Consider the following 27,444-nt stretch of genomic DNA (forward strand, 5'->3'; position numbering starts at 1 on the left):
GATCCGGTACTCAAGGAGCCAGCTCTGAATGCGTATAGCACAATCAGAAACACCTATCAGAAGTAGCTCAACGAATGAACTACGGTTCGTTGTATTATGCTAATGGCAATGAATGATGAGTTTAGCCGTCATTTCGAGAATGCTTAGCCGTAGGACATATTGTAAATGTTGAACGAGTTTTTTGGCACATCCGACGACGTTGAGAGGCACAAGAAAAGACTAGTTGTGCCATCTTTAATGCTTGAATGAGAGGAGTTCAGTCACCGATCATGTACTATATATGATCGAGATGATTGAGCATTTAAGCAAGCTCGATTTATTTTGCATGAGCAGCTGGGAAAAGATGCCATTCTGAACTCTCTGCCCAAGTCCTACTTCTCTTTTTTTGCTCATTTTCGAATGGACAAAGCCTGTGGTCAACTATCATGGTTTGCTGGAGTTGCTGCAGAATTTTAAGAAGGATCACCAGCTCTATAAGGAGTTAGTGAATGTTATGGAAGGGTCTTCTTCTGCACATCGACCCTTTAAGAAAGGAAAAAAGAACAAGAAAAGGATGCAAAGTGCTGGGGCACCCAAGCTTTGTTAGACTAAGAAATTCAAGTCTGATCAGAGTCAGGCGGAATGCTTCTACTGTAAGAGGAATTATTCTCAGTACATTGCCTCCTTGAATCTGAATAGATCGAGAAAAAAGTAAGTTATTGCTGGACAAAGTAATTATATGATAACACCTTGTAATTTCTCAATTTATGATTCTACTACCTGAGTATTAGATACCGGAAGTTCTTTTAATATTTGCAATTCATTGCAGGATCTGTAGGTCAGTAGGAGATTTGAAAAAGGTGAAAGGTTCCTTAATATTGGAGATGGAAGACCAATTCTAGTTCTACTGTTGGGGATGGTTAGGCTTGTATTCAAGTCCAATGTAATTATTCTTAGTGAATGTTACTTTTGTCCTTCCTTTTTATTGAACATTATTTCTGTAGACCTCTTGGTCATGTACGGTTATAAAATTTTAATAAAAAAAATAATTTTAATATCATTATGAATGATGTTAATGTGATGAATAGACAGCTGAACAATGGTATTTACGTATTGTTGCAATCTGTCAGTGTAATATACACATCTAGCAAATATCCTAAAATTAGTGATATCTCTGATATCTATCTTTGGTATTGTAGGTTAGGTCATGTTAACAAGAATAGAATAAATAGATTGATACAAGAGAGAATTCTCAAAGTCAGTGATTATGAATTACTTCCAACCTGTGAGTCCTGTCTTCTTGAAAAAATATCAAATCACCTTTTACTGAAAAAGATGAGCGAGCTAGTAAAGTTCTAGGTCTGGTACATACTGATATATGTGGATCGATGAACACCAGTGCCAGAGATGGATATTATTATTTCATTATATTTACAGACGATCTATCTAGGTATGGACACGTCTACTTAATAACACATAAGTCAGAATTGTTTGAAATGTTCAAACGATTTCGTAATGAAATAAAAAAATAAACTGAAGAGTATTAAAACTTTTCAATTCGATCGAGGAAGAGAATACCTCTTCAGTGAGTTTCTGACATAGTCAGAAAAGAATAAAATTCTCTTGCAATGGATTTCTTCTGGAATACCACGCATAATGGTGTATCGAAAAAGAAAAATCGAACCCTGTTAGATATGGTTCAATCTATGATAGGCTTTGCAAGTCTGTCGATCTTTTTTTGAGAATATGCACTTGAGTTAGCTTGTTATATTTTAAATAAAGTTTCGAGTAAGTCCGTAAGTAAAACACTACATGAGATGTGGATAGGATGTAAGCCAGCACTCTCTCACTTTAGGGTTTGGGGATATCTGGCCTATATCAAACATTTGAAAGCTGATAAACTTGAACCTAGGTCTGATGACAAGTGTCTACTTGTAGGGTACTTAAAAGAGATCAAGAGATATTATTTCTACCTTATTGATGAACAGAAGGTGTTCATCAGCAATAGGACAATCTTTCTAGAAAAGGAGTTCTTTGGAGAAAGAATTAATACCTTAAAGATTGAATTTGATGAAGTTCGATCGATAGAAAAATTGACACAATCTAGTAAACTCATAGAGTTGGACTTGATTAGATCAAATCCAGAACCTGTTGTAGAAACATCCTTAAAGAGATCCGATAGAGTACCGCATCAATCGGATAGATACTACGATTTCTTAGTCTGGGACGGTGATCCAATTGAACTTGATGAGAACAATAAGGATTCGATCATCTATATCGATATGATGCAGAGGTCTGACTCCAATAAGTGGCTGGAAGCCATGAAATCTAAAATGAAGTTCATGAAAGTCGACAGTGTATGGACATTGGTTGACCCACCTGAAGGGGTAAAATCCATAGGGTGTAAATGGATCTTTAAAAAGAAAAGGGGCGCAGACGAAAAGGTGAAGATCTATATAGCTCGTTTGATTGTCAAAAGTTATCGTCAGCATTATGATATTGACTATGATGAGATATTTTTTTTTGTGGTAATGCTCAAGTCCATTCGGATCATGCTTGCGATAGCAGCACATCTGGACCATGAAATCTGATAAATGGATGTGAAAACAGCCTTCTTAAATGGAGAGCTGGAAGAAGAGGTGTATATGATATAATCTGAAGGTTTCATATCCATAGATGAGTCTAAAGTGTGCAAGCTTCAGAGGTCCATTTATGGACTTAAGCAGGCATCTCAGAGTTGGAACATACATTTTAATAAAGTGATCAGAACGTATGATTTCATTAAGAATGGAGAAGAACCCAGCATATATAAGTGGGTTAATAACTCTATGATAGTATTTTTTATTTTGTATGTTAATAATATTCTCTTAATCGAGAATAACATCTCTGCATTACAGGGAATAAAAGTTTGATTATCATCACAGTTCTCTATGAAGGACTTGGAAGAAGCATCCTTCATCTTTGAAATAAAGATCTATAGAAATAGATCTAAAAAGTTGCTTAGATTATCCTAATCGACGTACATTGATACTGTGCAGAAAAGATTCAACATGAAGAATTTCAAGAAAGACTATCTTCTGATAGGTCAAAGAATTTCTCTCCTGAAGAGTGATTGTCTGACAACTCCTCAAGAGAGAGAGCGTATTTGTAGAATTTTATATGCTTCGATAGTGAGATCTATTATGTACGTCATGATATGTATGCAATCGGATGTGGCATACTCACTAAGGGTAGTGAGTAGATACTAGTCTAATCCAGGTGAGAACCACTGGAAGGTCATAAAGACTATCCTTAAGTATTTGAGAAATACTAAAGATTAATGGTTTATCTGTAGAGAATCTGACTTAAAACTTATGGGATTTACAGACTTCAGTTTTCAGTTAGATCATGACGATAGTAAGAGCATGTCGGAATATATTTATATCCTGAATGGTGGAGTAATCTGCTAGAAGAGTTTCAAGCAATACTCTATGACCGACTCTACTTGCGAGGCAGAATATATCATGGCATCCAATGTTGTGAAGAAAACTGCGTGGTTACAAAAATTCATCAACAAGCTTGAAGTGGCACCCTTTCTTGATGGCCCTATCCTGTTATACTGCGACAGCACTGGCGCTATTGCTTAAGCGAAGGAACCGAAGTCACATCAACAGACTAAGCATATTCTGCGCTGCTACCATCTGGTTTAAAAGATCATGGATCAAGGTGATGTTGAGCTTCAAAAGATCGACAGAAAGAAGAATTTGACCGACCCATTTACTAAAGTCCTCAGTATCAAGGAGTTCAAAGACTAAATCAAAGATGGATATACGATACTGTACCGATTGGCTTTAGTCCAAGTGAGAGTTGTTGGAAATTATGTCCCAAAATCAATCGTCAGTCTGTTGATGATTGAGCTTATTATTATAATTATATATGAATTATTAAATTAATAAATATTATTTAATTTTTTCATCATTGTGTACATCTTATTTTGAACTCCTATTATATGATGAAGTCCTTAGGACTATTTGATTCGATATAGGAAGATATATCGTTTAGTCTTTAAACCTTAAGTTCACGATCAAATGATATACTATTATTAGGATGATAGCTATATCAAGTATAGGTTGTTGTGTACCATGTATGTTAGTTGTTCTCTTAATCAAAGAGTATAGAGATACTGGCATGGCATGCAAGTAAGATGTAGGAGTACATCTCATTGAACATGATCAACTGTTGAGCACTCTGTTGTTAAGAATAGCTCGTGAAGGAAATGAGTATAAGTGTCCCTCCGATCTGAGATCACTACGGTGACTTGCAAGCAACTTACTGTGCTTTGGTGTCAGACTATCTAAATTTTTAATTCAGTGATGAAAGATTTCTAGGCATCGTCAAGTATTTGAGAAGTTGGCGTATGAGCTAAGATAGAATTGACCCCTCCAAATAAGGAGTTAATATATCGATATGTTTCAATTCAGTAAAATTTCGATCGGAGTAATCCATGTGATGAATTTTAAAAATTGAAATACAATGTGAGTGACCATATCAGAGTTGACAATTAAATCCTAGATCATTTTGAGCATTTAGATCAAAGGGATGAATTATACGGTAACCATATGCCAATAAGTTTTTGAATGATGCTTCGCAATCTTTCGACCTATCCGGACATTGGATATCATTGCTAGATGGTCACTTTGATTGGTATAGAAAGATTGTTTCTATACTACTGACTTAGGTTCGAATCTATGGGATCACACTCAAAAAAAATTTTGACTGATCATATGGCTGATCGACGATTAAGAATCATTCTAGAATAAAACAATCAATTTGATTGATGATTAACCGTGTGCAAAAATTATAATAAATCAATTCATTAATTGTTGGTTAATTATAGGAGGATTGCTTAGTAATTAGATTACTAATTAGCTCAATTTGATTGAGCATTGAGGTATGGATCAAATCTAATTGAATTGGATTCAATTTGGTTTGATCTGATTAGGTTATGAGATGATCTGATTACTAAGGATGTTCGATTCTTGATTTGATCAGAATTTGAGCTCGATTAATTTTTGATTTGATTAAAATTTAATTGAGACTATTTTCTACCTAATTAGATTAAGTTTAGTGATCCAATTGGATCTAACCTAATTTGGTTGGGTTAAGAATCTAATTGGATGAGAAAATAATTCGAATTCAAATCCCTTGCGCCTTCTTTATCTGTGTCCTCTTATTCTTTATGTGAGAAAAATTTTTTACATGAATTTTTTTCATGCCCAGAAGCTTTTCCACATCTACATCTGATTTTTTTTGAATTAAAAATTGGTTGGTTTAAATTTGAGTTCAAATGGATTTGAATTTGAATGAAAATCTAGAGTCCAAATTGAGTTGGACTCTTCTCTTCATGCCATCACCTTTTTTCATGAATAAAGTATTTTTGTGTGAGATTTTTTACACCATTCTGATGCTGATCGATCCCTCTCTAAGTTCATAAGATGAATATAAAGTTTGGTTCAAAATTTAATTCAAATTTAATTTGAATTGGTGATAAAGATCAACCAACATTTGTAATTGAATCGAAACTACTTTTTTCTTATCCTTATCTTATATGGGATGCCATCCTTAAGAAGGGATCAATTTTATGTGAGATTAGTAGTGATTTTTGGCATGAGAAATCTAAGAGTTGGGGCATAAAAAGTTGAGAGTGGGTTGGGCTTCCATGCATGAGAAACAGAGAAAGTGTTCTTCCTCTCAAGCGTGAGGTGTAGGGTCTAGGGTTTCAACTCTAGATTTTATGAGAAAAAAAATACAAGAGTGAGTCTTGTTCAATCTTCCACACCACTATCTCCTTGTAAAACATCATCTTCTAATCCGAAGGAGTTCAAAAGATCTGAAGAAAGGAGCTTGGATCAGCCATCTAGAGCCTTCGATGCAAGCTAGCACTCCCGTAAAGGAAGATCCGATCAGAGCTTCGAGTGGATGATCTATAGAGATCGAACGATCTGTGCGGCTGCTCGACATTAGCGAGAACTTCATACCATGTCTACCAGTAGTGAAGATCATCGATCTGCTAAAAGATGATGAGTTTTGAACTCAACTGATTTGATCTAAAGGTTAGATCAGATTCAGGGCATCCATATGATCGATGTAATTTTTTTATTTTATATCAAATTTTATTCATAAATTTTTTATATCATAGATTCTTAATTGATAGTTTAAATTTGATCCAAGACATGTTTAGAAGATTAAAGTATTTAATCTTTTATTTTTAAGTATAAAATTTTAAAAATACATACTTTGAACTATCCATTTTTCTTTCATTCATCTCTCGCCATCTCAACTCCAGCCAACGGCACTTCAGTTGGAGGAAGCAATGTCGGAGCTGACAACACTATAACCAACTCGATGCTGAGAGCTATCACCGACAGGACGTCGGACACCCTCGTCGGTACCGACTCAATGTCACCCCGACTTCTCTTCAGTGGTCGGGATGGCCTGATGTCGGTCGCTGCTCTCTTCTTAGCAGCATGTAGATGGATGTCGGTGGTTGAGACGCGTACTGTCGACCGCATAGCTATAATCAAAAGATAAAGTTCAGTACAAAGTTCAAAAGCAAACAAAAAATAAAAAGCGATCGATTATGCTATATCTAAAAAAATTACCGAACTAAGTCCGGCATTATAGAGAGCCTGCTCCGTCATCAGCTCTTATTGCGCTGGGACTTTCATATCTTTAAGTCGAAGAAAATCTTCTCGATCGATGATGTCAATCCGATTATGCTCATTGGGGTCGGTTCTCGGATCACCCCAGTATGAAGAAAAGCCCCAAGGAGATGAAAAAGAAATGAAGAAAAATTGGTTCTTCCATCCATGAATGGACGATAGAAGATCGGAGATAAAAGATAAACCCTTCTTTAGGTTGGAAAACCACCAACCCTTGGCTTTTAGGTGAGAATGGAGGACGAAGAAAGCTCGAAAAAGAGAAGGATGAGGATTGGTCGGGATAAGACAATACAATGGAGCAAAACTGATAATAAGCTGAATGAAATTCAGAGCTAATTGAGTAGGAGAAAGTCGGTAATAATCAAGAATATTCTGGACAAACTCTAAAATCAAAAATCGAAGACCAGCCCGAAGGTCCTCTATATAGAATGCAATCTGATCCGGAGGAGAAGAGTTCACCCAACTGTCCGGACCAGGAGCAAAAAGCTAAAATTGTTTCGGGATATGACACTGTTCTCAGAGCCAATTAACATTGGATCTGGACAAGGAAGAAACCTTCATCTCCGAACCCGAAGGAGAATCATCAGTCGGATTCTCCGACCGACTATCTCGAGAAGATAAAGCTTTCACTTTTTTCCTCTACTTGCCATTGAAAAGAAGAAGAAAAGAAGAACCTAGGAGGAAGAAATAAGAACTCGACCTAGAACAAAGAAATCATGCGAATGGGGAAAGCTCTCAGAACCTTCTATTGTAGAGGAAAATGATGAGTGCGAAAGCAGAAAGTCCAAATAAAAGTGACTTTATATATATAGGATCCCTCAACGATTCGGATGAAGTTATTCAAATCAGGGCTTCTCTAGATTTTAACAAGTAACTACATCAAAATCGATCATTGATCGGACGGCTCGATGCACCTACCCTCAAATCACGCCACCTCACCACAATCCACATGAACGATATACAGCTAATGACATCTAGACATGTGGTCGAAATCGACTAGTCAGAATCAAATCGTCTGAATTTGTCGAACATCGAACTATCTTCTCAAAGAGACACCCTAATAATGATTTGACAGATATCGAAATGACAAAATGACTGAAGACCCTTCGTATTTCAAAAAATCATTAATATCTGCAGTCAAATCGGAGCTTGAGACAATACGTGATAACTTTCTTTGTCCAACGTGTCAGACCACGTGACAATCCATATGTTAGACTACCTTGGACTTGGAAGTGGGGGCAACTGTTGGGATAATTCAGCCGACTCTCCAATTCCGACTTTCAATCGGTCTCATAAGTACAAACTACCAACTATCAATCAGCTTGCCGACCAACGGTCGACTATCCTCAGCCATTAACAAACTCCAACTATAACAACTTGACTAATTTCAAATCGATGACCAGCGGCATATCAGAGTTGCCGATCGATGGTTATTCAAACTTCTACAACTACCGACATACGATTGACATATGACATATTTTGATTACCGACATATAGTCGGCTTATCAGAAACTGCGAGCGCAGAAAGTGCATAATGGTCAGAATATGATCAGTGGCAAATATAACCATCCATCCCATGATCACATAATGTCGAAACAAGCAGGACCCACATGTCTAATCGTTACAGACGGTTACCAACTACTCGTCTATAAAAGGAGGTAAATGAACAGCATTTGGCAAGACCTCTTAAGGGCTGAAATTCTGCTTCTTTAAATATTCATCTGCTGTTCATCACTCCTCACTGACTTAAGTATTAGAGGATCTCCATCGGATGTAATTTCGGTCAGTGCGGACTTCATTTTGCAGGTGCTCTGCACCGACGACAGGCACAACAGGAGATTGGATGTAACAGCTTGCTTGCTTACTCGAGCGATGACCACAAACCCCGATTGTGGGATAGCTCCATGAGCCTTGCACCCTACGACTTCCACGGTGGATCTCTGGAAGAAAGGGAGGAAGAATAAGAAGATGAAAGGAATACCCTAAAATCATAAAACCCGTAAGAACCCTAGAAAAGGGAGAAGCGACCTGGCCAAAGGACCCCAGAGGAGGGAGGATCTTGCAGAGGCCGATGAGGGAAGCGCGCAAGGTGCACCCGTTGGGTGCCAGATGCACTCCCCTCCCGGCGATCAGTTGGCTGGACTCACACACCACCTTGCCGGGGGTCACTACAACTTCTTCTCCTCCCATTCTTCTTCATTTGGCTATCGCCGCTGGCCTTCATTTCCTCGTAAGGGAATGGAGGATTCATGTACAACGATTGAATGACTCCAGTTGGGTCTCACCCGTGTCCACCTACGTACTCCAGACGGCCTAGTTGGGTGAGTCAGATTTGCATTCTAGGGGTCCACATGATATCCCACATTTCTGTGCACTTTATCAGGTCGATCGAGTCGAATCTGTAAACCCGACCGGATCTATTTGGACTAGACTTGAGTGACAGAGTTTTCAATCAGGATTAGATCTGGGTCAAATTTTCTAATCTGTATTTTAAATAGATAGATCAAGAGTCAGAGTCTTGACCCGAATTGGATCATTAAAATAGAATTATGTTTGGATAAAATATAATTTATACCAAATTTAATCATCATCTTCAGGTAAAAACTATTTAAGCATTGGGACGATATATAAAACTGAGTATTTCCAACTGAATTTTACGATAGGACCAAATAAATAACTTCAGGTCATGAACGTTGATGCCTTGGATAGCTATAGGTAGATAGGCCTTGCATGATGTCCAATGGTATAAGGAATGAGCAAAGATTTTGTACATTGTTATCCTTACTTGAGACCCATTGCCACCCCCAAAATGAGTTGTACAAGGTTACGGACGATCTAAGATATGGTTAGATTGTCCAATAGGCTCGCGTTTATATATGGGCCATACCTGATCTAGGCCAGTACAATTTTATCAAATTTAAATTGGTAGTCGTCTTTCCTTTTTGTGGTGATAATTAGTAGTTTTCTTGCATGTCAGAAGGAATTAACTACCACAAAAGGCTCAACCCACTGGTTTCTTGCATGTCCCCTCCGGCTATTACCACCATGTGTATCTGGTATTCAAAATTTTATGCTTGGAGGGACTGTGGGTTCTCTAGACATGGGTCATGGACAGACACCCAAAAAAAAAAAAAAGGGAAAAATAAAAAGTAAAAAAAGGATCACCATCACCCGGATAATGCAAATCCTTGATCCACATTTTACTAGAAGTGCCTGCGACAGGTATGTGCAAATAATACATGAGATGAAACCTGAATGAATTATCCAGAAAAGAAATACTCTGCCACAGGTAATAAAATGCTTAACCACATGAGAAAATTGATCTTTAGACTACAAATAGAATCAAACCATCAAGGTGACTAATGATCCGATTCATTCATTCTTACAGTCATAAAACTGTACTGAAGTTGATATCGGAATGCAGTTTAGTGTTTGGCTACAGCTTCTATTCTAGCACAATGACCATTTCAACTGGCAGACTGATATATATTTGTAGTAACGAGCAAACTGAAATATTTTTAAATCCACTGCCACATCCAATAATAGCCCAAACATCTCCACTTCTTCCGCAACAGATAAAGCATTGAAGTCCTATCACCTGCTAGTCAAAAGGGAAAAAATAACAACAAAGGTCAAGAAAAGTTCAAACATATACAAGAAGCTCAAAAGGATATGCATCCAAAAATTTAATTTATATATTGAAGATGACGAGTATTGAAGATGAAGAGAAATGAAGATACGGCATCACCCTCAGTATAACATATAAAGATTAAACTTACAATTTAGTTAAGCAGCCTGTGGAATACAAAAACCAAGCCAAGAACCATTTAAATGATCAGATCTAAACATCAATGTCAGACTGCTAATTTAGAATATCACATAAATGCCCATGATAAAGGAAAGAAGGTAGTTATTTAGGCCATATAATGTGTCTGAGCAAAGTTATGTTCTTAACATGTTGTGGTATAAAGCCAGACATTCACTTAACGTGTATGATGGATTTGTAGCTTTGACGAGTTGCTGAAGTTTGACCAACATGGCAAGCATAATCCACACTAAGACATTAGTTCTTTGGGTGTAGCCCTCCGATGTAACATAAACAAAACCAGCTTATCTAAAGATCAAAACAAGGAATTTTAAAAGCAACGACATGTGAATCACACCTTACCTGTGGAAGTTCTGATATTGCCTGTTTTAACCAAAAAATAAGAGTGAGGAATAGTTCTGACAGATTTTGTCATACCCTTTCTACAGTAACCAAAAAGTTCAACTTGCACCTTCCCAATCCATATCACAACAACAAAGAAAATGTAGTTTCATGAGTCATGGCTGCATGATAAACACATACCATCTCAATTCTCAACACTATTGTGTCCAGTATCAAGGTGTATGAAAAATTGGGAATGTCTGAGCTGGATGCCTAACAAACCAGTGTCATGCATTGAACAAGGGGGAAAAGAAGAAAAGAAGTAAAAGATTAACCTTTGATACATTAGATGAGCATAAACGACATGCAACACTCAGCTTTATAAGAAAGTCCAAAGGACAACAGAACCTAAAACTATCTAACTAAGTAAATTGATTATCCATGGTACTCTGTGAGAGCTTAAAGAAGCAAATTCTCCATTCTTTCAAAATAACATGCAGAAATCCTCATACAAGTAATAATGAAGTCCAGGTTCTGAAGATGTATTTAAGCCATTACCTACAGGATGTCCTCTGAGGAGGACCGCAGTCGAAGACAAACCCTATGAAAATTAACAGACTTGAACAAGCGCATCCATTTTATGGATGCAAATACTTATCTAAAGACTATGATGCCCCACATATTCTGATATTCACACTTGAGTAACTACAAATAATGTAACCCTCAAAGTTGGGTGAAAGATTAGTGACAGGATTAGTCTAGGAATGTGGACAAAATAGAAAACTTGAGTAGCAAGTAATCGAGCAAGTTTCGAATTGTTATGCAATTTTACATGCAACGACACACGCAACATGAATTTTATCAAATTTCTCAGAAAATATTCCATAAAACCCTGGATAAGCGGAATTGTACAAGCTTTTACCTTTACCAGCTGCATCAAATGCTCTTTATCTAAAGATCCCTTAGTTTCTATACCAATTAACAAACATAATTATCAAGTACAAAAGTCTAGAAATTCCTTTGACAACTTTTTTTTTTTTTTTTAACGTTAATTGCTTCAATATCTTTACATGTAGCAAATTGAACTGTGAAAAATGATGAAAGTCTCTCTCTCTGAGATGGTTGCTGTCATTGCCTATTCGTATACAAGTGTACAAGTATTCTGATAAGTTTAAATACAAAATTCAAAATGTTGTTATGAAGATAAGATATAACAAGATAACGAGATGCAAATGACTTGGTCTTGATACGCCCTCTAAGCGGAAGGTGGGCGAGAGCAAACGTTCAGCTTGTCTCTCAAAAATTGAAAATGAGGCCCTACAAGTGGCTTTGTGAAAATGTCTGCCAATTGATCTTTGGAGGAGATGAACTGAACATCAAGATCACGACGGGCTACTTTATCTCGAACAAAATGAAAATCGATTTCCACATGCTTTGTTCGAGCATGAAACAATGGATTAGCAAAGAGATATATTGCACCAATGTTGTCACACCAAAGGTAGGAGCCTAGGCAATGGTATGGAAGCTCATGCAAGAGAGATTGCAACCACTGTACTTCAGCGGTAGTATCAACAAGTCTCTGTACTCAAACTCGGTTGAGGAGTGAGCTACCGTGCCTGCTTTTTGGAAGACCAAGACACCAAATTATCATCAAAAAAAATAGCATAGCCACTGATGGACTTACGATCATCAACACAACCAGCCCAGTCAATATCGGAAAGGCTTGGAGAGGTGATGAAGATGATTTTCTTAGAAGAAGACTGCAAGAGGATGTCCGCCGAAGATAGCATAAAATACGCTTTATAGCAGACCAATGTTCATCAATGGGTTCATGCATGAACTGGCACACTTTGTTGACAGAAAATGAAAGATCAGGCCTAGTAAGAAGCAAATATTGAAGAGCACCAACAATTTGTCTGAACTTTGTAGGATCTGAAAACTTCGTAGACTTTAGAAAGCTTAAAGGTAGAGGAAAGTAGTATCTGAACAGGCTTGGCAGTAGACATACCAGCTTTGTTAAGCAAGTCAAGAATATACCTTAGTTAAGACAGAATTAGGCCATTGGGAACTCTGATTGCTTCAACATCGAGGAAATATCTGAGAGAATCAAGATCTCTAATGGAAAACTCTTCATGAAGAGAACAAATTAGAGAAGAAATACTCGTTCATGGTTCCCAATAATAAAAATACTCGGTTCATGGTTCTCAATAATAATAATGTCATCCACATACACCAAAAGATAAAGAGTAATACCATCTTTGGAATAAGTAAAGAGAGAAGCATCTAATTTAGAGGAAACAAATGATTTTTTATGGAGAAATTGAGAGAGAAGCTGAAACCATTGTCGCGGAGCTTGCTTAAGACCATATAGTGAACGATGCAGCTTGCATACAAAATTTGGCCGACAGGGGTCTTCAAAGCTGAGGGGCTGTGCCACTGTTGTATATAGACATCTTCAGATAGAACACCCTTAAGAAAAGCATTGTTGACATCAAGTTGACGTATGAACTATCCTCTAGAAACAACAATAGATAAAAGAACACGAATAGTGGTTGCCTTAACAACAGGATAAAAGTCTCACCACAATCAAGATCGGCCTGTTGATGAAAACCATTTGCGAGAAAATGCACCTTGTAGTACTAATAGAACCATCAGCACGACGCTTGATACAATATACCCATTTGCAACCTACAATGTTCATATTAGGCTTAGGGGAACAAGAGTCCAGGTATCATTTTTGAGTAGAGCAATAATTTCAGCATTCATGGCTTGACGCCATTCAAAATGTTTGTTGGCGTTAGTGAAACAGGTTGGCTCTGTGTTTAGAGAAGTAGAGGATGTTGAAAGAGAGGTAGATGGATTGTATGGATTGGTGGCTTTTGGTTGAGACCGTAAGGTCATAGGATGGGTGCTTTGTGCTTTTGGGATGCTTGGTTTTGTGAAAGTTGTGGTTGAAGAAATAGGCAGATTAACACCAAGTTGAATTCTAGCTGGATCATCGATATATTGATGAAAAGATGGTGATGCATGAAATTTGAATTCAAAGTAGAGGATAAAACAGGAGGAGGTTGTGAGGATGGGAGAGAATTTGAAGTTGTGTTTGTTGGAGGGATTTGGGGGATAGACAAATTAGGAGAGGATAATGCTGGAGAAGAGGAAGGAGAAGGAGATGGCTGAGCTGAAATAGAATGTTTTGAAGAAGTAGGATTGTTGGTGTGGGACAAAGGAGTTAGAGATGCAAAAAGCCAAGGAAAATTGAATGGAATATTCATCTTTAGAGGGGGACCTAAAATAGATGTATTTGCAAAAGGAAAAACTGTCTCATTGAATTTAACATGGAGTACAATGTAAATTATGTTTGTTTGAGGGCAAAGACATCGGTAACCGAGATGATGACTATTATAACCTAAAAAAACTCAAGGAATAGAATGAAATTGAATTTTGTCTTTATTATATAGGCGGATATATGGAAAGCAAAGACATCCAAAGATTTTTAACCAAAAGATAATTTGGGGAAGTTTTGAAAAGAATTTGATATGGGGACAAATTTCGAGAGACTCGAGATGGCATGCGATTAATTAGATAGACATATGTTTCAAATGCACTATGCCAATATTTGTAGGGAACAGAAGATTGAGCAAGCAAGGTAAGCCCCGTTTCAACAATACGTCAATGACACCATTCAACCATGCCATTTTGTTCAGCGTGTGTAGACAAGCTAAACAATGAACAATTCCAAGATTTGTGAAAAATTTGTTTAATTTGCAATACTCGCCCCCCAATCAGTTTGAACAGACTTGATTTTGGTGTTAAACTGGCGTTCAACATAGTTGTTAAATTTAATGAAAATATCAAAAACTTCACTCTTTTGAGTTAATGAAAAATACCAAATAAAACGAGAATGGACATCAACAAATATGACAAAATAACGAAAACCTTCAAAAGACAAAATCAGAGAGGTCCCCAAACATCAATATAAATAAGTTCAAATGAAAATTTAGTACAGTCTTTATTCAAATGTAAGGACAATCAAGATGATTTGCCCATTTGACAAGCGCCACATAAAGAGTGACATTTATGTGAAGAACACGGTAATTTGTGAGAACTAATAATCTGATGAAGAACATGGGTATGAGGATGGCCAAGTCACTGATGCCACTGATCAAGAGAAGTGTATTCAACAATGTTTGCAGATGGAGTCATAGATGGAGGAATTGTGGGTGGAGTAAAACAATAAAGGCCATCTTTACTCGATCCCGACAGAAGGATTTTCTGAGTTGCTCGGTCCTTGACAACAAAATGAGTAGGGTGAAATTCAAAAAACACATTGTTATCATTAGCAAATTTTTGAACAGATAGAGTGATTTCTTAATGGCAGGAACATGAAGAACATTAGTTAAGGCAAGGGAACGAGTAGAAGTAGATATAAGAGAGGACCCATATGAGCAATTGTTAGAGGCTTACCATCACCAACGTAGAGATGATCGTTGCCATGATATGCTTCAGAACTGCATAAACTCACAAGGTCTGGAGTAACGTGATGAGTAGCGCCTGTGTCAGGGAACCAACTTTGAGAAGGAGCAGCCGGTGAATTATAAGTGAGATGAGCAACAGATGGCATGGTGTGGGAAAAACATAGAGGACATTGTGGAGCAACATGAGATGCCACATGACAGATTTGACATTTAAGATATTCCGGTGAGCTAGAGAATTGACAAAAATCATTGTTGTTGTTGCCATAGTAGGTACCACGGCCATGAGATCGTCCGCGAGAACCACGGCCACGGCCATGGCCATGACTCAAAGCATGATTACGGTCAACCGGAGAGCACGGAGATAGATTGACAAAAGGAGAAGATGTTGGAGTGTCTGACGGTGATGAAGAAAGAGTCAAAGAGGCAAGTGCTTTGCCATGAATAAATTCATGACTAAGCAGCAAACTGTGTACTTCTGAAAAGGAAACTGGAGTGGGGCAAGAGGTGAGAGTAGTCACTAAATCTTTGAATTCAGATCAAAGACCCTTGAAGACATAAATGTTAAAGTCTTCCGGTGACAAGGGTCTTCCTGCAGCAGCTAGTTCATCTTGAATGGATTTAGCTTTTTGGAGGAATGAGGATACGGATTGATCACCCTGTTTGAGACTTTGAAGTTGCAAATGCAAGTTAAGAATTCTGGTATTGGAAGGACATGCAAAAGCTTGCTCCAAAGTGATCCAAATTTCTTGAGATGTTGTCCGGCCGACAACAAGAAGTAATACAGACTCCGAAAGAGAGAGATTAAAGTGCTCATGAATAACTAATCTTGTTGAGTCCATTGCTCATAGGCAGGATTATGTTGAGGGGTGTCTTGGCCATCAACCAAAATGCTAGTGGGGGGAGATGGAAGAGAACCATCAAGATAGCCCATCAATCCTTGGCTACGAAGGAAGGGAACTAACTGGGTTTTCCAGAATAGATAGTTTGTTTGAGTGAGTTTAATGGAGATGTAATGGTACGCATTGGAAAGAGTTGGGGAAGGAGAAGATGAGAGGGAAGTTTGGTCAAGAGTGGTTGAAAGAGGGGTGGTGGTAGAGCTGCTGGCCATGGTGAAAAAAAAAAGCTCTGATACCAAATTGAACTATGAAAAATGATGAAAGTCTCTCTCTCTGAGATGGTTGCTGTCATTGCCTATTTGTATACAAGTGTACAAGTATTCTAATAGGCTTAAATACAAAATTCAAAATGTTGTTATGAAGATAAGATATAGCAAGATAACAACATGCATATTGACTTGGTCTTGATATAGCATAACCACATCATGAATTTTCCAAGTCAATTCTATGAAGATCAATAGATAAATTTTATTTCTTGTATCAAATATCATGAAATCCTAGATGATCAACTGAATTTTACAAGCTTCTAGTTCTACCATCTAGTAGCAAAGTCTAAATTTATAGATCTTCATTCATTAAACATAGCTAAATGTTTGTACCTAGTCCTTTTGCAAGAGGTGCCTTCTGACGCAACAGGAAAAAAAAGGGGTGATTTGATCAATAAGATTATTCTTCGAAGATCAACATGCAAATAGAATAAAACTAGATTGAAGAACCCTTCACTTGGCGAAACAAAATCTCTCAACAGAATTTTGCTAATATCTCAAAGGTTGCCCTTACAATATATTATGTGCATATTTATAAGACATGATACTCCAACCCTAATTTAGGTATGAAAGTTGATATATAATCATACTCAAAATAGGACTCAATAATAAGAAGATATACTAAAATTATTATATTGAAAATATAAAAGCAGCATGGCTAAAATTTAATGCTGTCCCTAATAAAAAACTTATAAGAAAATCTCTTGAAAACCTCTGAATCCTGTGAGCGAGCAGTCTTTGCCCGCGAATCTGCTGGCTCCTCCTACACTTAGCATGGTCTAATTGGTCATAGTACCTGTTGGCTGCACCATATGCCATATCACTTTCCCTTTTTGTTTCACAGGCCAAGCATCCCATTGTTCTGAATATAGTCAGATATGTATTGTATTAAAGTAAATCATTAGACTTTGATGCCTAATAATACCATATACAAAGAGAGGCACTCACTGTACATCAGCCAATATGGCAATTTGATCTTTAATATAGAGGATTTACTACCTACAAATGGGGCCCTTAATAGAAGGAATATCAAGAAATGTACTCAGTTGGGTTTTTCATTTCCCATCCACCAAGCATATTTTGGTATGATCTAATTCCTAATCAAATCATGGTTCCACGATTAATTGATAAAAGCATTTCTCCAGGTCTAGGGACAAAACTTAAGAACCAATTTCTGCTCACGAGCAATCCATACTTGGTGGCAGCGATTAACACTCCAACAACGTCTGGCAGTTGAAATTAGCATGGTCGTATAAAATCAAGTTGCTGTAACACAATATATGTACTTGGAAGTAAATCCGATCTGGGAACGATATTATATGTAGGATTAGCTTGATATTTCCAAAAAAAAAATCATAAAAACTGGAATCCAATTGTATTCTAACGTCATATAATATATCAGGTCACTGTGAAATCTAAAATTTCTAAAATAATGGACTATCTATCTTACACGACCAGATCTCAAAACTTTCATGCCCACTAACAAAGAAGATACCAAAGTCCCGGTCGCACAGAAACAAAGAAATCCCAAAAAATCCCTAATTCGATTGGGTCTGCACGCATATGATACAAACAAAGAAATTTCTTTTTATAATCCGTAATTCAATCAAGCGAGCACCAAATCCATAGCAGCACTAAACAACCCCAACAAATGCATTAACACACCAAAATTTCTTCCTCAAACCCTAATTGCCACACGCACACTAGGCGTGAAGAAACTGTAAAGTGATAAAGGTTAGGCTTCGGGTCGGGAAGACGAGAAGAAAAGTACCGGAGAGAGCAATAGAAAGAGGGAATGGTCGTTGATCAGGCAAGGTCTTGGTCGTCGAAATCGTCTTCGAAGGAGTTGAAAAAGTCGGCGTCGACCGGAGGGAGCTGCTTGTCGAAGTCGAGGAGGAGATCGATAGAGTCGCCGTCGTCCACCTCCACGCCAACCCCGGCGACGAAGTCCGCCGCGTCCATCGTCTCTTGCTCCTGCTGCTGCTGGTGCTGGTTCAACAACACCCCCAGCGGAGTCTTCGTCGCCCTCGTCCTCCTTCCCCTCGAACGGCCCCTACTCTGGAATTCGCTCTCTAGGCCGAGGGAGGATGAGAGATGGCTATGGAAAGCGTGATACAAAGTAGGCAATTAGAACGACGCTGCCGACTTCGGAGTTTTGCATGGAGCGGCTGGAGCCTTATGGACGCAAAGAATGGTCGCATGATTGGAACTATTCTACCATCTAATAAAAAATTATCATATCATTTAAAAACATAATTTTTTTCATTCAAATCATAAAAAATTGTCAACTAACGATTAAAATAAAATCTTTTTATTCAAAATTTCAATCAAATTTGAATAATAGAAAATAATTTTTAATAATAAGTGATGTGACAATTTTTTATTAGATGGTCCGAGAAATAAAATGGTTTTTTTTTTTTTTTGGTACAGTAGATGGTAGAATGGTTATAACTAATAACCATACTTGGGATGGATTTACTTAGGCAAAGACTATGTCATGTTCACCCATAAAGACCTTTCATAACACAAGGATGCAACAAGCTTTCAAACAAAGCCGAATTACCAACCTCAGAAAATTCTCTGAAATCAAGCTTTCAAACTTGATAAAAAGCTTCATACGGTACAATTAAACAACTTGATGGATGATCGATAGTTCCCGAGGCTATAATAGAGGAGAACTAAAAGGAGGAAGTCTCCTCCGTGGGATGTTATAGTAGTGATAAGGTAGATGATGATGGATGAATGCAATAAAGATATCTCACAGAGATCTGAACAAAAGCTTTTACAATTCCACTTTATCTGGTTTGTATTCCATCAAGAGAGTGCTAAAGAACAGAAATGATACATGATAACTTCAAAACTAGAAACCATAGCCCATCCAGAGAGAATAGCCGAGCACATCCCCAAATAATGTTTAATTACCATACTCTCTGCTCTTTGGATCTGAAATTATCCCATGGCAGACTGCCCCATACTATTCAGGCAGCAAGCCAGCAACAAAGATATGCGCAGCTTATATTAGACCAGCAGGAGTGCCTTCGTTTATTTCCATGTCCTGAGCGTGGTACTGACAAAAGTCTAGTGCCAAAATGGGGCCAGCCGTGGGTCCGTGCGCCTTGGTAAACCACTCCGAGCACCCAAAGCCCTACATCCAACAGCCGCCTGCAACCATTCCCAGAGATTGGTTGACCAAGACACTCACAAGAAATTGAAAGGAAAGAAAGACACAGAGAACGGGATGACAGATGAAATCCCAGACTGAACTGCCTCGAACAAAGAAAGAGAAAAACACAAACAAAATGTAGGCAAGATCAACTAGCTAAATTGAAGTTTGTAGTGGTAGATAGAAGAAATGAGGCATACCACTTGTGAGGCAAAAGGCAGCATCTTCCCAGGAGGCATGCCTGCACATAAAGCTAACCGGAAGGGGGGAACACAAAATAAGCATACAAAAAACGAGGATATGAACTAGACAAATAGCATATGCATCAAACATTGAAAATATCCGCTCAAGCACAGCAAGAGAATTCAGATAACATGGTTCCAACTTCTGAACACTCAGCCTAGATTTTTTTTATTTGAGCTCTTAATGCACATTAGACTATGAACATGATACTCTTGATTCATGATTCATAAAAAATTTGGACAACAGCTTTCAAACAACAATATGATATCACCTCAACCATATGACATGTGGGATGAAATAGAGAAAAAGCAATTCTGGAGTCAGTTCAATGCTAGAACGTCAGAAGAATGCATATCCAGTTCGGATGACCGAAAATTCAAGTAGTGACACATTTCCACAAAATCATGCGATGAAAAAGAAAATGGAACCATATGTTCAACACACCGTAGAGAACTGCGCCAATGAATGCATCTCCAGCACCAGTGGTGTCAATTAGCTCCAGAGGAGGTACGACCTCTGCAGTACACATGAGTAACCTCCCACTTACTGCACCTATTCCATCTGCACTAACTATCAGGCTTGACTGAAATGATAACAACAATGATAAATTTATCAGATAATATGAAAAGTGAAAAAACAGAATCACAAATTTTGATCATAGTTCACTTGGATGATGCTTGCGATTGCAGATCCCATATCTCAGCTCAACCAAAATAGTTTGGAGGAAGTATACATGTCAGAGAAGTTTATGTTGTCTGGCAAAAATATACCTTGGAAGAAATACATGTCGGGATGGTAGCATTTCTGTCGACTTTCTGCCTCAGTGACTCAAGTAAACTTTCTACATTTGTTTCCTCCATCTCACAAGCCTCTGTTAAAGGCAATTAAGACAGCAAATGAAGAAGCCAAATAAACATCAGCACAATCAATGATCAAACCTGGGACACTCATCCTCATTGTTCCAACTTAAAATATCTTAACCAACATCATTTCACAGGAAAAACTGGTATACTCACCATTTATGCTCCTCTCAAGCATTATGCAACCTTTATCTCCAAGGGTTGCAATCACAAATTTGATATTAGGTAGTCTAAGAAGAATGGACACTAGTGCACTGGGAATAGATGGTGCAGCAGTCCATGCCTGTCAGGCAAAACTATTAAATCAACAAAGCCAAAATTGTTTATCCTTTATGGTAGTTGGTGCCTGTAAATGATTTGCAAATTACATCCAAAACACTAGTCAAATTTTGTGAAGATGCTTACATAAAATTTACCCTAAAATATTTTTAAACATACATTTAAGTTGATCAGCATTGCATTATGTATCTGATGAAGGTCAAAAACAAGGGGCTGCCTTTGTGCTGACAGAGTCAGAGAGGGGAAAAAAATAGTGAAGGTGTTGGCAAACAATGGTTCACATAAATAATACGTTTAGTATGTCAAGGATATGTAGGATGGGCCAACATAAAGAAGAGTCCAGTAGGCAACCAGAATTGATAGCGCTAAGACAAGGATCTTGTTAGATTAACAAGTTGGCCCTTCATACAGTGCTTCCCATGCCAAATTCAAGAATTACAAAACCTAGTACAAGCAACACCTAGAAGGTGCTGCTCATGCCAAACCTGAGCCCAACCATCCTAGACTTCAGGAGTCAACATCTGTTAAGGTGCTTCTTACTTCAAATCTGAAGTCATCCAGGTTAAATTTAAAGTTAGCACCCATCAAAATGTTGCTAATGCCACCCAACCAGAACAGGTTCAACAAAAAAGCACCTTGTAGAGCGGCCCATGAAAAACTTGTTGTCCAGCCAGCCCAGCAGGAGTGAACTTACATGAGATGAATGCTAATGCCAAAAGAGGCTCAGCAAAGTCCAACTCAAAAGGCCAACATTTTTGAGGGTCTACTGACATCAAAAACAGGCCAGGCCAAGCCATTTTAGCAAGCTGATTAAGCTACCTTTAAACATGGACACAATCTGAATTGCATTCTAGTGATATGATTTAGAAAACTGACTATAACTACAACTAATAAGCCATGTGCATTCAGAGAAATTATTGTCCACCAGAAAAAAATGACTTCATAAGACAAGACAGCTGAATATATGAGGCTAAAGAAAAAAGAAGACTGAAAAGTATATCTGCATCCATTGATCCATCTTAAAAAATTGGAAGTTTTGCTTGCCTGAGGAAATTTTTCTGAGCATACAAGGTAAGTTGCCAAGTTAAGAAGATCATCCAATCCCTCCCTCTTTCTTTCTGCATCAATTAAAATAGGAATTTTCCTTCGGCTTGCCTGCACTGAGGGACTCCATAAGCACTGATTAGTTGCATTGGTAAATGAAGGAAGCAAGTTTAGCAGGCTAGTACCAAAATACCTAAAGAGTAAGATGTTGTTTCATAAAGATCAACCAGCATTTTAAGACTTTCATGATGATGAAAAAAAATAAGAGATAGTATTTATTAGTTAACAATAGACAGACTATGCACAATGTTCAGCAAACTGCAAACCAAGTTATGGCTATGGTGAAAATGTTAATGGTAGTAAAGAAAAGTAACTAATAAACATAGAAATGTTTGATATTTTGTAGATTTGCGCAATAGCTTTCGACTAGGCAGAAATGTAAGTCTGAAATCATTAATGTCTCTTCTGGATGTATAGTCTATCGTTTTGCTTTATGTAACATCAATGTATTGTTTGATGGTCAATATTTAGCCTTCTGCATTGAGTTATTAGTAAGCGCATGCAAAATTAGGAGACAATACAAGAGCTGTAGATGCAACTGGAGAAAAGTGATAATTACCTCTTCTGCAACAACTAAAGCAGTTTCATGAAATCTTCCATCCAAGTATACAAGGCTTGCACCATCTAAAGCAGAACACAAGCTAGATTTGGAAAGATCTTCCGGCACCATTCCAGGATATCCAGGTGTGAAAATACAAGTACGAGTTTTCCTGAAAACATAATCAAAAAATTGATCTACCATCATTGCTGCTTCAGAAATTAAACTGATTAGATATGAATTCTTCTCCTCAGAAAGATCCACTGAAAAGTTCTATTAGATATAGATCAAGTCAAGAAGACCCAAAGATCAACATTGTAGCATGTAAAGAGAAGTTGAACAGCAACCTCTCTCTTCCTACCATTTTTGACTTTCTCATGCTGTAACCAATGGTGAATCCAAAAATTTTGTTCTGTAGGGTCAATATAATAAAAAATGCAGAGGAGCCATGGAGAGAGTAAGAAGAAAGGAAAAAAATAATAAAATATTATTTTTTTAAAAAAATAAAATTTGTAAAGAATAATAATATGTAATATCTTAAATATCTTTTATAATAAAATATTATAAAGGAACATCGTGCACACCATCCATCGCACGATGGACGGCTGCACACGGCCACATGCAGCATGCATCACATAGCGTGCGGCCTTGTGAGGCCCTGCACGGCCCTATGCAACCGTCTATCATGCGATGGACGGTGCACGATGCGGTGCACAGCAGAGGATCCACACTCTTAAATATAAGAGATGGATAGATGGAATTGGGGTGGGGTATTAAAAAATTAATAAAAAAATAATTAATAAAAAAAAAAAAAGAAGAAAGAGAAAGGGAAAGAGGTCAAAATGGTGTAAGAGAGGAAGAGGGAGAAAAAGGTAGGATATGTGAATCATTAAAGAAAGAGAATGTATGTGATAATTACTCTTTTGATGTGATCTTTTTTATCCTTTACTTCTTTAAAATTTTACATGAGATATGGGATCAATTCATAAAATTAGTAAGGTCAATTTTAACTTTTTCCACTGGCATATATACATATCTAGTATTTTTTTCATTTTTTTGTGGGGTCAATTGACCCCACATTTAACCACTTGCATCCACCAATGGCTGTAACCATATGAAGTATCAGTTGCAAAGTGGCAGCTGAAGCTGGAAAGGGTACAAGTAAACAGGAGGAGAAAAAAATAGGAACACATAACACTGCTTGATATAGAATATTACTTTAAAACTTTGTAACATACACTTGCATAGCTTTAATAGAGGCATGGCAGCGGCAGCTAGTCATATGAAGAAAATGAATATTAGTAACCTTTTTCACAGTCAAATCAAACTTTTCCCTGGCTACGCTTGAAGATTAATTACTACCTAACAGTTCATACCTTATAGTTCCAATTCCATTAGATGCAGAGTAAACCAAAAGTACGCAAATATCGAAAAGTTGCAACACATGCAACTCACATGAGCCTCTGTGTATGATGCAAATCCAGTAATTTACAAAGCCTCATCCATGAGCTCCAGGGCACTTCTTAAAGGGATTGCCTCAAGGTATGAGGTGATGCCAGACTGAGATAAGCCTTTTCAACCAAAGTTTAATATCAAAGTGTGTATGGTAACAAAAAGTTGAACGACAACCCAACACAAGCAGATTGTATTTGCTCCAATAATGAGTTCTTAATAACCACAACCAAAGAGATTTTATTTTTCAATACTATTGGGGAAAAATAAATGTTGAAGCTTGACAGCAGAACAACGGAAAAAGTTCTTACGTTTGGTTGTCGACTATTACATAAGTAAATGGTGAATTTCCATTCTCTGAAACCTGAAAAAGAAATGGCTTGAATCAGGAAAAGCATAAAAGACATATTCGAAGGTAGGATGAGATCACTTAAATTCCCATATTATTTAAGCATCAACAGATAGGAGTGATGCAATTAGTTGATGCCCAGTATAGATGAATTCCAAAAGAAAATTTGCATCTTAAATGAGTACAATTGTAAGATAAGAAATTAAGAATACTAAGGGCCTGTTTGGCACAATTCTGGTTTTTGTGTCTTTGTTACTCTACAAATTAGTGAAATCCCACATGGAGATCAATGTGGAAGATAGCGTTCATGCCAAATTCGCTATTCCTTCCTTGATTTTCACTCACCTCTGAAAGCAATAATTTTTGCTTCCAAGGCCTCTCAAGATTTTCAAAAAACCACTTGAAAAGGCAAAAGGGTTTCACCATACAGGGTCAGATCCAGTATCATTTTTCATCTTGGGTTTCTGAAACAAAAACAGAAAACGAAAGCAATACCAAATGGCCCCCAAATAATGCGTTTATTGAAAAAAAGGAGTTCCTAAGGACATGACTAGATTAGAATCTATGCACCATTTCAACAGAGTGCAAATGCAGGAAATCTGACCAAATTAGGGGGGAAAGAGCAAATTAACTGTGATGAAACATTTGGATGTTGTATCTTTTCTTCTGTAAGGTTAAAATGACAATCAGGGAAATTCCTTTCACAGGTGTAAGTGGTGCATACTCATATAGGTACCTCATTTACATTTAAAATTTCATCTCTCCTTCCAGTGCACTGATATACAAGCGAAATGACACCAAAAAACAGCTAAAATCTATTTGATAACTAATTCAGTCAGAAACATTCATTCATAATATATCAGTGTTTCAGAAACAAGATTAGATTTAATAAATTCAGTATGTACATCCAAGTAAGAATATGGATAGCAGGTTAATACAATATATCTAAAATATATGTTTCATATTCGGTGAAGAGAAAGAAAGGCATACTGAACATACCACCATATAGGAAGTATCAACTCCATCATCTTGAAGTTCTGAAAGTGCATTTCTACCTTGTGCATCGTTAGCCACCTAAGGAAGTAGATGATGACACTAGTAAGGAGATAGCCCAATAACAAAAAATTCCATTTGTTTGAAATTGGATCACAGTCGACTCTAAAAGCGAATGTTGCTTTAGCAAAGCAGAATGAAGCAAATAAACATATACTGAAAAATTAAACTTTCTGAACACAGGAAAAATGGAGGCTTTTTTCTTTGTACACAGTACAGAAGGATGTCACATAAACAAATTTGCTAGGGATTAGATTTCCATTAGTTGGAAACATAAATAAATAGAAAACTGAAACAAGAAGTTCGCATAAAACCTTAGAGATTATCCTAGGTTTCAAGCCCAGACGAGCTGCACTAGTTAGAGCATTCCCTGTATTTCCACCTCCGTCTACCTGTAATTGTATATGATAGTCAGAAACCCAAGTTATAGCTTTACTTGGTAAAAGTATGATGTTAATCTACCAGAGCAAAGTATTATTCCATTTGACCAGCACCAAAACCACCGAAAGTTCCAATCTTTTCCGAGCAAAAAGGTGGTGAACCCCCAAAGGAACAATCTTTTACCCAAAAATACAGGTACATCACCATCACAGAATCCAGCATAGTCCCACACCCTACCCTGAAGTGAAGGAAAAACCCACCTTCAAGCTCGTGCTACGAATCTTATCATCAGGCTTCGGGAAGGCGGCGACCGTAGCCAAGTAATCCACCGATGCTGCCCCGCAACCCAACTGACGAGCCAGATAAACAGCAAAGCAAGATTCACAAGATTGCTGAAGAATAAAGTTCAGTGCATGAATTTCTATCGATCGAAACTCACCACGATTCGGTTGGTTGGGAGCGGAGGGACGGAAGGCGAGGCACCGGCAGCCTGCTCCGTTTGGGAGGAAGACGACGATGACGACATCCCAGCCCTTCACACGGACAGAGTGAGAGAGAGATGAACAAGAACAGAGGAGAGGGTAGGTATTAGTTCATCAATCAGGAATACCTTGGATAGGGAGGGTGGAGGCAGCGGCGGCGGAGAGGAGGGAGAGGTAAGGGGAATGGGGCCCGTCGGAAAGGATGCGGGTCAGCTTCATCATTTATTGCTTTAAAGATACTTCGTGCATGTATGAACGCGGGCGAGGAGCCTGCTGCTGCTGTGCCTTCGGAGTTTGGAGACGGATTGTGACCTTGCTGAATTATGAGCTCGGCCCAGCTCTGTGGCGTGCATCGCAGGGTAGCGGCGGTGGAACACTATTTTGATCCCACTCCCGCCACTGACCGTGCTCGCAGCCAATCCTCGAGCCGCATTCCCGTGGATTTCATTACGCCACATACACCCGTTCTCATGGCAGCCAATAGCGGATGGAGGCTCCTTCATCAATCGTGCATCTCAGTGGACCAACCCTAAAAAACCAACGGTCATGTTTGGTTATTATGTGTATGATCATACTGATGTATGTCATGGTGGTGCACCCGATGCAGGTATAAATTTTTTCTCTTTCGGTTTCCCATGCCTTGTCAACGTGCAGATCAAAGCCCAGCTTGTCACCAGCGGGCTTGTTTGTTAGTTCCTTGACATGGACCCCGATGACGTGAGAGCGTACTCTGGCATATGCCCATAATGACATCAGGCCCGTCGCTAGGAGATGACTAGATATTACCAATTTTTTAACGCATCCACGAGGCCGGCACTGTTGATAAAAACTTTTCCCTCCGTGTGTACCAAAAAAAAAAAAAAAATTTCCCTCCACGACCGGCACTCATGCCGCGTGTCGAAATACGATTAGTGTTTCGTATCAACAACTTGCGTGTACCGAACCAATCGCGTGTCCCACGTTTGCGTGTCGCCATATTTCAAGACGAATTTTGGGCCCATAGAAGTAATAGCACAGCTGCGCTTGTACGCACATTTGAAGTATGGCATTTTGCTGCTCGACTGTTCATCCTCTGG

The 27,444-nt window shown here is 38.1% G+C and overlaps 1 protein-coding gene and 1 pseudogene across 1 annotated transcript; both read right to left on the reverse strand.

Moving 5' to 3' along the window:
• Window positions 1–8,870, reverse strand: part of LOC140855422 (uncharacterized) — a 54,886-nt pseudogene extending 46,016 nt beyond the window's left edge.
• Window positions 8,871–10,036: 1,166 nt separating this feature from the next.
• On the reverse strand, window positions 10,037–26,871 carry LOC105032621 (uncharacterized). The gene is given in 15 exon segments (XM_019846361.3): window positions 10,037–10,278; window positions 18,236–19,626; window positions 19,828–19,880; window positions 20,315–20,453; window positions 20,641–20,741; window positions 20,887–21,013; window positions 22,054–22,164; window positions 22,673–22,823; window positions 24,415–24,467; window positions 25,452–25,526; window positions 25,820–25,897; window positions 26,147–26,236; window positions 26,326–26,419; window positions 26,497–26,533; window positions 26,536–26,871. Coding segments are annotated over 14 exon segments (1,248 nt in total). The 5' UTR covers window positions 26,591–26,871; the 3' UTR covers window positions 10,037–10,278; window positions 18,236–19,542.
• Window positions 26,872–27,444: the final 573 nt, after the last annotated feature.

The sequence above is a fragment of the Elaeis guineensis genome, chromosome 2 (assembly GCF_000442705.2).
Source record: "Elaeis guineensis isolate ETL-2024a chromosome 2, EG11, whole genome shotgun sequence".
NCBI classification, from domain to species: Eukaryota; Viridiplantae; Streptophyta; class Magnoliopsida; order Arecales; family Arecaceae; genus Elaeis; species Elaeis guineensis.